Raw genomic sequence first — 12,611 nt, forward strand, 5'->3', positions numbered from 1 at the left:
TCTTTCTTTTTTTAATTTTTTAATGTTTATTTTTGAGAGAGACAGAGGCAGGAACAGAGCACGGGGATGGGGAGGGTCACAGAGAGAGGGAGACACAGCATCTGAAGGAGGCTCCAGGCTGCTTCATATGTGCTTCGTACATACACCTTTGTATGTACTCCTAGCTAATATATTCTATATGCCTGCTCCGTCTTCCAGCCCCAGTGGAGTAGCCCTGATCTCCTTATACCCCAGTTCATGCTACTCAGCCACATATCTGTCAACTTAAATAAGTATTGTTGAAAATCGTGTCAAATTCACTTTGAGGAGAACTACTGAAATATACTATGCCTATTTTATAATGGTCTCTTTTTAAATGAAATTAACTCTTTTGTCTTCTTTCCAAATTCACACGTACACTTAACAATTAAGAAGTATTTATCAAGTACATGGCATGGTCTCTGTTCTACAAGGTGGGTGGGGATACAACAACAGTACACCTGCCACAATTTAAAAAGGAGTCACCAAGTTGGTACAAATTGAAAACACAACAGGCTTTCAGGAAAAGGAGTGACTCATATGGGCAAAACTGTTAAGATTTGTACTGAACTATAAAGGCTCAGAGAAGAACCGGCAAGAAAAGTACCAGCAGAGATCAGAGGCTGGAATTAGCCTTCAGCCAACATTTATTTTAAAACAATTTTTTTAGGGGCTCCTGGGTGGCTTGGTCGGTTAAGCGTCCGACTTCGGCTCAGGTCATGATCTCACAGTCTGTGAGTTCAAGCCCCGCATTGGGCTCTGTGCTGACAGCTCAGAGCCTGGAGCCTGTTTCAGGTTCTGTGTCTCCCTCTCTCTCTGCCCCTCCCCTGTTCAAGCTCTGTCTCTCTCTGTCTCAAAAATAAATAAACGTTAAAAAAAATTTTTTTAATATATTTTTTAATGTTTTTATTTATTTTTGAGACAGAGAGAGACAGAGCATGAGCAGGGGAGGGATAGAGAGAGAGGGAGACACAGAATCCAAAGCAGGCTCCAGGCTCTGAGCTGTCAGCACAGAGCCCGACGCAGGGCTCAGACTCACGGACTGTGAGATCATGACCTGAGCCGGAGTCAGACGGTTAACCAACTGAGCCACCCATAGCCAGTATTTATTATGTGCCAGTGCTACATACTGGGCATTGGGGGGAGGGGAGGTGATGAGAGATGATAAAAGCAGCACTGAGTGGGGGCTTGTAAGTGCCCTGGACAAACAGGAGAAGCTTCCATGAGGAGATGCCCCTGAACTTAGTGCTGAAGGAAAGAGAGGAAGGGAATTCCAAGCATGGAGACTAGCAAGGGCAAAGGAAGGACCCATGCAGCAACATGGCCGCTCTCAGAACAGGATATGGGGGATGGATGAGGGAGATGAGGCCACTGGAAGAGGCAGGAGCCAAACCCTAAATCCTGGGTGCTGTACTTCTTCACTTTACCCCCTTTAAACCAAACGCTAGAAGAACATTTGTGCCATGGATAGAAATTTCTGGAATTGCAGTGAGATCTGAGACCTCCCCCCTGCCTTGCAAGAACTCACAGGCTGGTTGAGGAGGCAAGAAGCAATCCTCATAATCCTCATTCTCAGAGTTTAGGCTCTCCATGACAGTCTTACCTAGCCCAATGGCAAAGGTAACTCTCAAAGGAAAGACAAAGGAGTCTGGTCACGACACACCACCCTCCATAGTTTCTTCTTAGGAGCGAGATGCCTGTGGGGGGTGGGGGAGGTCTCTCCACCTCAGCTTTCCCTGAGCACCCCTCTTCTCCCACAAGTACCTCTTAAGAGAATGAAGCAGGAGGGAGACCCCACCTCATTCAAGCTGGAGTCTGTTGCTCAGAGGCTACCTAGAGCCCTGCCTGGAAGAGGAGGGTCGAGAGCCTGAGGATGGTTACCTTGAGCTGGATCAAGGGATGGACTCAGGAGCTCCAGAGCCATGGCCATAGCCACTCCCTTCTGCTGACTGCTCTCCTGCAGCATTATTCCCTCCAGACACCAAGCTTACCCCAGAACCTCCATGTATCCCCCAGCCTTGGACATCTGGTCCAGACCTCCTGTTTCCTGACCTTGTACCAGAGCCTCCCACTCTCTGCCTGGCGTACATTAACAGATCAACAAATATTTCTGCGATAACAAGTGGAAGTCAGCTTTCACTTCCTATTTACCACCTCTGCTTCATGCCTTTATCTAATCTCTGTGTCTTTGACCCAGGTTATTAATATGGCCCCGGGAATGCAGAGCTGCCTTGCTGAATGGTGCGGTGTTATTGTCCGTGACTCCCTGATCTACACTGATTATAAACATCCAGTTACAGCAGCTTATCAGTCAGGACACATGCCCTTTTCCATGACCAGAGCAACATTAACGTATGCAATTCATTCATTCGTTCATCAAACATTTATCGAGGCCGTGCTGTAAGTCAGACACTGAGCTGGGAGTTGAGGATACAGAAATGAAAACACACACACACACACACACACACACACACACACACACACGCTAAAGACAGAAATGTGTAGAAAAGTGTATAATCTAAACATTAATGCTGAGACCACCACCTGGAGGATTCAGGCGGGACACACTTTGAGAACCACAGTCAGAGCATAGCTATTGATGGGAAAATATATTCATAATCATACTAATAAGGAATTTCAAATATGCCTGAACCACTGAAGACTTATTTTCCTCTGTTGTTAGGCTACCTAAATGGTTGTGAACAATGGCGGTGGACATCTATGAAGCACCTGCTATGTGTTGGCACTAAGGCGTGTGCATCACTGAGCACAGAAACACGTTGAGATGGATAAATGGGGTGCAGCAGGGAAAGAGGGCTACCATTTGCTCCTGGTTTTGCATGTGGCTGGTTTCAAGGAAGAGAAGCTACACTGAGAACTAAGTTCAAAAGATAATTAAACCAGTTAAAAAGCAAAAACAGCACTGGGACTGAAGCGGAGTTTCAGAGCCAATTTCCAAGAAGTAATTTCATCATCATAGAACATCAAACGTGAATTCCATTTTCAGCTATGCAAATTCCAAAAGAATAATACCTCGTATTTGCATAATGCTTGATGCTTTTCAAAGTGCTTTCCCAGTTATTAATCTAGGGAAGGCTTTATTATCACCAGAAACATAAATTGAAATTCTGTTCAAACTCAAGTTCTCCATTAATTTTTTCACTTTCCCCTCAAAAACCAGAGCCACCTAAATCCAGGTGCTTTGGATTGAGTGGGTAACTGTAATAAGTTTAACCAGCAGGGTGAATATGCATAAATGGAGCATATTGTGGGCCCTTGCATCTCCAGACACAGGCCTTCGGCGGAGCCAAACTTCAGAAAGCCTCCTGTTGAATTAACAAGATAACAGGCAGCTGCTCCCAGTTCAAATCCGAGGTCCTTTCGGGGTCTCAAACTTTGTGGGCACGGCACACTCTATGTTCATCAGAATCCATTCCCTTCTATCAAATATCAGAAAACTACGCAATCAGTTCCACCACTTTGTCCTTAAACCTGCAGAAATCCCTGTGAATGACCTCCTGCAAAGTGGTCCACGATGCCAGACAGCTCCGATGTCCTTTTTGTTTTTAATGGCATATGAACCGAGAGCTGAATCTGCTGTAAATCCAACAGGGGGAGAGGATCTCAGAAAAGTGAGGTGGAAGATATGATGGGTACGAGGAAATACTTCTCCCCAAACCTTTCCAACTTGTTTCTTTTTCCATCTCTTGCAAACTTAATTATGTGTAGTGCTCTCAGTCACTGAATCACCAGCCTTTCCTGACACCTCAATCTCCTGCATTTTAGCAAAAGATTAACCTGGCTGTTTGCTTTTAATTCTGAGGCTGTGTTAATACTCAACTCCCTCTAGATTAGAAAAGAAGAAAAACACACTCCCACATACCCCTCCCTGGCTCCAGCAAGGCTCCAGGGCTGCTGTTTCTGACATTGTCACAGTCATGGGAACCTGCTGGCCACACTTACCATTTCAGGAGGGCCAAGAGGACCACTGACAGGGCCACTGTCACCATGGGGCCATTCACTTCCAGTTTGAGAAACCCCAAGACTTCCATTGTTCCTCAGAGTCCCAAGAGGGGCGGTCCTCCAGAGGAAAGAGGGAGGCTGATGCCCCTGCCGTTACAGGGGCCACGCTGTACAGACGGAAGAAGGAACAGGCAACCAAGAACACACACACCAAGTGGGTCCCCAAAATGTGCTGTTCGTCAGAGTGTCTCCTTATAAAGAGGAAGGAAGAGGAGGGAAGAAACACAGAGTTTCAGTGTAAGGCAGTGAATCAGCAACTTTATTTTCTTGAGGACTGCACTGTCAATAAACATTTATGTTAACTCCCCTGGGAATTAGCAGCAGAACTGGTCCCAGGTTTGCTGAGAAGTTACGTGGTTGCAACCCGAGATTTCTACTCTGATGAGAAGTCTGAGTAGTCTACGAAAAAAGACTCCCCTTCAAAAAAATTAATTCATAATTCAGTAAAGATATGGGTCAGGAGACTCTGAATGTCCCAGAAAAAGTTGGGGTCAGGTATCAGCCTGATGGAAAATACTGGCTGCATTGAGGACATCGATCCCACAAAGTTCATTGGTTCCTGGGGTCCGAGGGGCCCTTGATGACTGGCTGTCGGAACAGAGATCTTGCCCTGTGTCAGCACTCTCATCATGAGTCAGAGGATTTTTCAAACATCTAAAAGCATATCCACAGGCTCATGCGTTGGTCCTTTGTTCTAGTTCTGAGCTTATCTGACTAAAGTAGACAGAATTATTTTTTGCTTATTAGTCAGCATATTACACTTTTAGTAATGGGGAGGGTGTATTAGTGAGTCATTCACGCACCATGACATTCATCCGTTCATTCGGTATGTGTGGGGCACCAGGCTCTGAGCTGAGTTTACAGTGTTTGGAAAACAGAAGTAGTACCAGACTCTGGGAAAATTTCTCTGGGGAGAGACAGACAATAGACAGGTAGACAAAGAAGTAATTGCTCTGAAGGTCATGAACACACAGCTATGACTGAGAACAACTAGAGTGACCCACTAAGAGAGGGTTATAGGGGAAATCTCTCTAGAAAAGAAAGTTTGGAGCTGAGGTTCTCAGTTGAAGGGGAGCCCATCACATAAAGAGCCATGGGCAAAGCCTTCTGGGCAAAAATGGTGACACAGATAAGGGCTGTAAGGTGGGAAGGCATTCCCGTGTGTGGGAACTGGAAAGAGGCTAATCCTGCTGGAGTAGAGCGGGCCAACTCAGGGAGGCAGCTGGGAAGACAGGGAGATGGTCAACAGAAGCTAGACAGCACAAAGCCACGGTGAGAAGCGTGGGCTTCATTTTATGGGCCACTTAGGGTTTTAATATGTTCATATTTATGTTTGTTAAAAGCATTCTGGCTGCACGGGGAGAATGTGTTGGAGAAGAGCAAGAGGAAGAGCAGGGAGACCGCTTAGAAGACTAGTCATTTATCCTGAGATGAGCCTGCTCGGACCAGAGCAGGGATGCAAGTAGAAAGAAGTACATAGATGAACTTGAAATATATTTAGCAGTCGACTGCAGAACTTCCCGGTGGATGGGATGTGAAAGGGAAGGGGGAGACAAGTCTGATTCCTGGGCTCCTGGCTTGAGCTGTGAGTGTATGTGTAGAGGTGACATTTCCTGAGATGGGGAAGTTGGGGTATTGGTGGGAAAAATCAAGAGTTTAATTTGGCTCCTGTTTAGTCTGAGATGCCTGGGACACATCTGAGTGGAGTTGTCAAGTCAGAGAGGAATCTTGGCTGAAAATATAACTAACAGTAATGAATGACAACAATGCCATTTATGTAGGACTTACTATGGGCCAGTTACTATTCTAAGAGCATTCGTATGCGTTCACTTATTTCATCTTCATAAATAACACTATGAGGCAAAGCTTTTTATCAACCCTATCTTATAAAAGAAACTAAGGCACGGGACATACGACTCCCAAGTCCATTCTCTTAATCAAAAGATTGTATTCAAACACGGAAGGCATCGATATACAAATGGGATTTAAATCCAGATGAGCCACAGCCACAAATAGCTAGCAAACCACACAAGGACCAAGTACCTTCCAAATACTTCCCTTTTCTCTGACCATTTGCCCTGCCTCCCGGTTTTTCATTCCTACTTAGGTGCCCGCAACAGCTGCACCCAAGTGTCCCATGCTTCAGCCCAGCCCTTTTGGATGTTTCTTCCCCTCTCCATATTCTACATCTCCTTTGTCCCATTTGATCAGGACCTTGACACACAGTTAAGGGATCTCTATATTCCCACTCACAAAGCAGAGGTATGCTTCATCGAGGGCCATCTGAGATATGATGCTTTCGGCCACAGTGGCCACGGTATGGGGTGTCAGGGCAGAACAAGCTGGTGTGAAGGAAACAAGTCATTACGGTTATGGATTCTGAGAGCTGGAAAGACCTCAGGTATTACTAAGACCAGTGTATGTGTCAGCGAGATGCTCATGAAAAAAATGTTAAGATTCCAAGGTGAAATAAATGTGAGAAAATGCTGGTGTCAGCATTGATAAAGTAAGTTTATTTCCTGAAAGACCTCTCAGAGACTTGAACTTGCTAATGTGCATTGTGGAGCTCCAAGGCTAGCATGCAGAGAGCAGCATTTCCCAAGTGTATTTGACCACAGAATTCTTGTTAAGGGGCATTTATTAACACATCCCAGATGTAGTGTTCTTAGGAGCATGCTTTGAGAGATGTTGGCCAAATCTAACGCTTATTTACGGAGGAGGAAATAAAAACCCAGAAAGAAAAGTGACTGGTACAAAGTCCCATTGCTGCCTAGTGATAGAACCTGGGTCTCCCGTCTCTCTTTTCGGGCTCTTCATCTAGAATATACTCCTCGTGTCTCCCCACAGACATGTTGCCCATGCACCTGGAACGGGTCCTGCCCTGTTCACAGAGAACCTTTGCATGTTCAGAGGTGGCCGGTTCAGAGGTGTCTGACCTTCTTGAGGGGTTGTTCTTTTCCCCAAGTGACTGAGTTTACTCATTCATTCCTCTGACTAATATCTTTGGAGCCCTTTCTATGTGATTTGGGGGAGCTGTAAACGCTGTGGAGAGATCATTGTACCCTTTCCACACTAGCCTCAAAGCAGAGATAACACTCAGTGAATTGTGGATAGTAAATAAACCAAAACAAAGTGGAAGGGTCGGATATGAGAGATAATAAGCATTTTTATCAGAGAATAACATAATTAAGAATGTATCACAATTTTGGAATCTGTGACGTAAAGCAAGGACACATTGGGGGTTTTCTGCGATGAAGGGCAGACTGTCGCCATCATGCTTACCATAATTAAACATCAGGCCTTTACTTTCTGAATATTTTCTTTTTAATGGTATGTCTATTGAAAACAATCAACTTTATAGACCTGTATAAAAAATCTTCTATAATTCCAACTCCGAGAGACAAACTCTGTTAACAAATTAGTGTGTGTCTTCCCACATCCTTTTTTCTATGCATATACAAACTTAGGTATGTCCTCAGGTCTTATGAAAACAAGATCATCACACCCATGCTACTCTGCACTTGGTATCACGCGTATATCCTTCTACGTCATACCTAGAGAGATACGTCACTGGCTCTGCTGTACAGACGTGTTGTGATTCATTCAGCCTGTCCTTCACTGATTGACATTTGTATTGTTTCCAAGCTTTCCCAACCACAAATGAGACCACCAGGAACATCCTTGTACGTATCGCTACGGCCTTGGGGAAGGCTATCTGAAGCGACATTCTTAGAAACGGAAGCATTGCGCGCAACGATGTGCCTTTCAAAAATGCTGGTAACCGCTTACCTCCCTTGAGGTGGTTTCCATTCCCCCTGCCTCGAGCTGTGTGTGGAAGTGCCCACTTGCCCCACCTGGTGGGACACCCCACAGAGCTTTCTCTTCTGTCTCAACCCACCCCAAGTCGATCCTTTTTTTCCTCCTCCGTCCAGGCAGACATCTTCCCCAGAGTTGAGTCAACTGTTTTGACTTAAGTCTTGTGTTTCTTTTTAAAGCTTTCACTCCATAAACTCTGTGGTATTTCCTCCATGTTCTCTGTGTTTAAAAACTGCCTCTGCAGATGTCTAAGTGGTGGTTGCCTTCTCTGCTGAAGGTTCCCAGCTGGCCTACCCTAAGCCTGATGTCTCTGGGATGTTTGAGGCATGGGGCACGTTCTCCCTTCCAAGCAAGACCCCTAGTAAAAGGACAGTGGGGCTCACCCAGCACCACAGAAGTTCAGAGAACATTTACATATAACCTCATTTCAGTCTAGAGCAGCCTTGAGGAGTAGGTGAGCAGGACCTCTCATCCCTGGGCTCTGAGAGGAAGCAACTACAGTTCAGAGATATTACATGACTAAAATCATACGTTAATAAATTCTAGCGGCCAGGCTCAAGCCCCAATCTTCTGGCTTTAAACCCTGTGTTTTTTCCACTAAATCTAAAGTCACATCTTGGCTTAAAAATGCATCGTTCACCAAGCCAGCCCATGGTTGTGATATAGTTTATCTTTATGTTTGCCCCCCTGGGGTCTAGAGTTGCTACAGTTAAGGAAGATGAACGGATGGTGTGTGCCTGTGGGCTGCTTTATCTCCTTGCAGATGATTCTAGGGCCCCTTGTGGAAGGGGCAAACAACAATCTCCTCAACAGCATCCAGTATCTTAGAGATTCTCATCCATTTTCTGAGAACAGGAGGTCAGATTAGGAGGGCTCGTCCATTCCTTTAGTCAACAAACATTTACTGAACAATTGCTAGGCATGAGGCACCAGGAATAGAATCCCAGTGTGTAAGACCTAGGTCTTGCCACCAAGGCACTCTGTTCCCAGGATAGGGAAGCACACACATAAATACCTAAGTGCCCTGGTGTTATAGGTACTATGACACACATAGGTACAGGGAAAAGGGGACAAAAATGGGAGGGAGGAGATTGGTAAAAGGTTTGAACAGATGACTCATGAGCTTAGACTGGACAGACGACTTCACTGAGCAGATGAGAATAGGACAGATGTGCTTAGCAGAGGGAGCACAGCTCATCCTTGCTCCAAGGCATCAGGGGCTGGCAGTAAGGAGGGAAAACAGACAGATACTCAGAGACCAGGTCGTGCAAGGCGTTTTGGGCCACGCCAAAAAAGCTTACACACCTTTCCAGGACCCATGGGAAACCAGATGAAGACCTAAATTGAGCAGTAACATGATCAGATTTGCTTTTAGGAATATCCCTCAGGAGGCAGATTGGGTGGGTCACACCCAAGATGGGAGGCCAGCGAAGAGGCTGCTGGCCATCTAGGTAGGAGACAATGGCCCGGATTAAGCTGTAGAACTGGAAATGAGTGAAGAAGGAGTGAAGAAGGGGTCGTCCAGGATAACGCCCCAATTTCTGGCTCCATTGATTGAGCCCGTGTGTGCCACTCACACAGGGGAGAAGGAACAAGTGTAGGGGAATTACTGCCGCCTCCCTGGTGGGCACACAGGTAAAGATGCTTAGGAGGAGGCAAGGCCTGGAGAGAAATCTGAAGCAGGGAAGTCATTTGAGTTTTGAGCGCCATCTGTACATGGATGGGGTGAAGCCATAAGGATACACTGGCTACAGGGAAGAGAGAGAGTGTTAAAGAGCGGACCATGGAAAGAATACCCAAAACAGCAGCCTTGGGAGAAGGGTGGGCATGGGAGGTGGTGGGGTGGGTGATGGAGTGCAAAGGGATGGTGTGCCTGGAAACGGATTGAGGAGGAAGGAATGGTCCGAGAGAGCAGGAAAACCAGCAGAGGAACCCTATTTCAGTGCTTAAGGATGTAGCTTTTTGTTTTCAGATGACCTGGGTTCTTTGGCTCTCTAGCTTGAAAAGTTATTTAACCTCTCTGAGACCTCAGTTTGTCATCTGTGAAGTGGGGGCAACGGTACACCCTTCACAAGGTTGTTGTGCTCAGCACCTTGCTGCTCAGCAGAGCTCTTGACACATAGTAAGCACGTGTGCGTGCGGTCTGGGATTGTTTTCGCCAAAGCCACAAGAGAACGGCTGTAAGGAGCAGGAAATGGCCATGGTGTGAATGTTACAGAAAGGTCAAGTGAGGTGGTTACCGAGGCATCTTCGGATTTGGCGCTCGGGTCATTACGGCCACCCCCAGAATGGTTTTGGCGGAGCGGTGGGTGTGGAGAGGCAGAACCAGGGAAAAGGAGGTTTGGAAAGGGCTGATTCAGCCTTCTCCGTCATCTCTTTGGCCCCACGGTTGAGACGTGGGAGAAGACGCAGATTTGCACTGGCTAGAGTAGAATTTCCAAGCGTCACTAAGGGGGGACCCACGTGAAGTGAGAACACCTCCCGCATCAGGAGACGTGGGGACAGCAGCCATCTGTTTGTGTTTCCCCTCCCACAATAAGGACAGAACTCTCTCCTCGCTTCGAGGTTGCTATGGAGACACGGATGGGTTCTATGTCACATCTTGACGTTGTATTGGTTGTGAGGGCAGGGACCATATTTTATATATCATTGTGCGACCGCACCGCCCGTCACATTGCCATCTCATATACTCGCTCGGCTTTAATTAACATCCGTGAGCCGATCACTCCCAAATCTCTTCTCTCCAGCCCGATTCTCATTCCAGAATTTCAGGCTAATATATCCAGCTGCCCAGTGGTTCTCTTCTCATAGATATCCCACAGATGCTAACAGCTCGAAATGCCTAAAGCTAGACTCATTGTCAGAGCCTCCTCCTTCCTCCATTAAACTCGTCGACCTCGTGCCACGTTCCCCATGTCAGTAAATCATACCACCTTCCGCTCAGCTCCCAAGTCAGAAACTTGAGCTCATCCTCGACCCTTCCTTCTCTCCCAGCCCCCCAGCCCCACAGCCAGTCAATCACCAAGCCCTATTGTTTCCACCTGTGAAGTCACGCTCATTCTGGTCACTACTCCCTTTATCCGTTCATTCTTTCGTGCATTCCACCTCATTTCATTGGCTCAGTGAACGTGCCGGCAACTGATCAGTATCAGGCAAATGAGACTGCACTGGTATGGCAAACAAGCCAGGCTTCCCACCTCATGGAGCTTGTGTCTGGAGAGGGACCCACCCAACTCACCGCTCCGTGATCTCTCGCTAGACTGCGGGAGTCTTCTAAGAGCCTCCCTGCCCCTCGTTCACCCATCAGCATTTGTCTGTCGAGTTTGTGCTAGGTGCCTGGCCCTGTGCTGTGTATGCCTGAAGAACATATAGACCGGCGCGACTGGGATTCATCAAGCAAGGGGAAATGTAAGGCTGGATGACATAGGAGGATGGCTAGCGGTCAGCATACCCAAGATCTGCTGGGCCCTGTGAAAAATACACTATCTCCTTTCAAAAGGAAAGGGAAGCCACTGCAGAAAAGGCTTCAAGCAGGGAAGTGACATAATGCTCTTTGGGCCAACTCTATCCCATGTGGCTTCATCACTAAAATGAGCGTGGAGCTCGTCAGATGACAGTCTAACAGCCGCATGTCACCATCGCCCAGGTGCCCCAGTCACAGTGGGGGCACCGAGGCAGCGCTACCGTTCCGACCTTGACTGTGTGTTTCGTCAGAAGGCGGGAGACGCACTTGGCTCTAGGGCTGCTCTCGATATTGCTAATCAGACATGGCCCATCCTACCTCCTTCACATCTCAGCTTCTCTATCAATTTGTGTCGCCCATGATCTCAGCTTGTCAGATGTTAGCACTTTCTAAATTGTCATCCGATCTCTCCTGGCACTCCGTGTGGCTGAGTGTGGCTCCATGTTGATGATTAGGCCTGGCTCTGCTTGTGAACGTGGAGAGTCAGCAGATGGCTTGACTGCCTTAAGGCAAGTCTTGGAGTTTCCGGGCAAGCTAGTGCCCAGAACAGCCATTTTTTACCTCCTATCAGTGGAGAGGGAACAGGCATTGTGAAGACAGACTGCATGCCCAGAAAGCAGAATTCATAATCCAGAGTGTGACAGCACAGTGCAATGGTATTCCAGTTAAGTCAGCACGATGAAGTCCCTACACAGAGTAGAGAGGGAACTGTGACATATGCATGGGGCCTAATAATGGGGATCCCCAAGCAGAAGATAATCGGAAGGTTTGGCAGCAGCTGCCTTCAAGGAAGTGTATACGTGAGCGGGAGGTAGAATCCCAGGCCCCAGAACGGCAACATAGAAAGAAGAATTGCGTCCTGGTGGGGGCGGGAATGGAAAGAGAATGGATAGTAAAGGTGTTGTAACAAGGGGCCCCCACATCTCGAGGGCTTAACGCTGCAGAATTCTATTTCTCATTCACCCAACAGTCCAAGTGCAGGCGCTCCGTGGGCAGCCTTCCACGCAGTGGATTTGGTGGACTCAGCCTCCTTCAATTTTGTGGCTCCGCCATCCACTACCCCTGAGATGCCCCTGCTGGATCACCTGCAGCCAACTGGCTCAGGGGAAAAGCAAAGAAGAAAAGGTGAGCAGAAGGTTTTTACAGGTGGGGCCTGCGAGTGGCGTAAACACTCCCACCTTCACATCCTTGGCCAGAATTCAGACACGGCCACACCTACCCGCAGAAGAGGCTGGAGGTGGAGTGGGCCCAGGAAAAAAAGAAAGGAAGTTTGGCAAACACACGGCATTCC

The 12,611-nt window shown here is 47.2% G+C and overlaps 1 protein-coding gene and 1 long non-coding RNA gene across 5 annotated transcripts in view; one reads left to right on the forward strand and one right to left on the reverse strand.

The window, feature by feature from the left end:
• TBXAS1 (thromboxane A synthase 1) overlaps positions 1-4,227 on the reverse strand; it is a 154,054-nt gene extending 149,827 nt beyond the window's left edge. The window contains exon 1 of the mRNA XM_027075592.2: positions 3,982-4,227. Within this exon, the coding sequence (XP_026931393.1) occupies positions 3,982-4,070 (89 nt within the window). The 5' untranslated portion in view covers positions 4,071-4,227. The remainder of the gene's footprint in view (positions 1-3,981) is intronic.
• Positions 1-12,611, forward strand: part of LOC113604175 (uncharacterized) — a 173,279-nt gene that overhangs the window by 146,672 nt on the left and 13,996 nt on the right. For all 4 annotated transcript variants that reach the window (XR_003426030.2, XR_008296586.1, XR_008296585.1 and 1 more), the window contains exon 4: positions 12,291-12,445. This is a non-coding gene — a long non-coding RNA (uncharacterized LOC113604175). The remainder of the gene's footprint in view (positions 1-12,290; positions 12,446-12,611) is intronic.

The sequence above is a fragment of the Acinonyx jubatus genome, chromosome A2 (genome assembly GCF_027475565.1).
Source record: "Acinonyx jubatus isolate Ajub_Pintada_27869175 chromosome A2, VMU_Ajub_asm_v1.0, whole genome shotgun sequence".
NCBI classification, from domain to species: Eukaryota; Metazoa; Chordata; class Mammalia; order Carnivora; family Felidae; genus Acinonyx; species Acinonyx jubatus.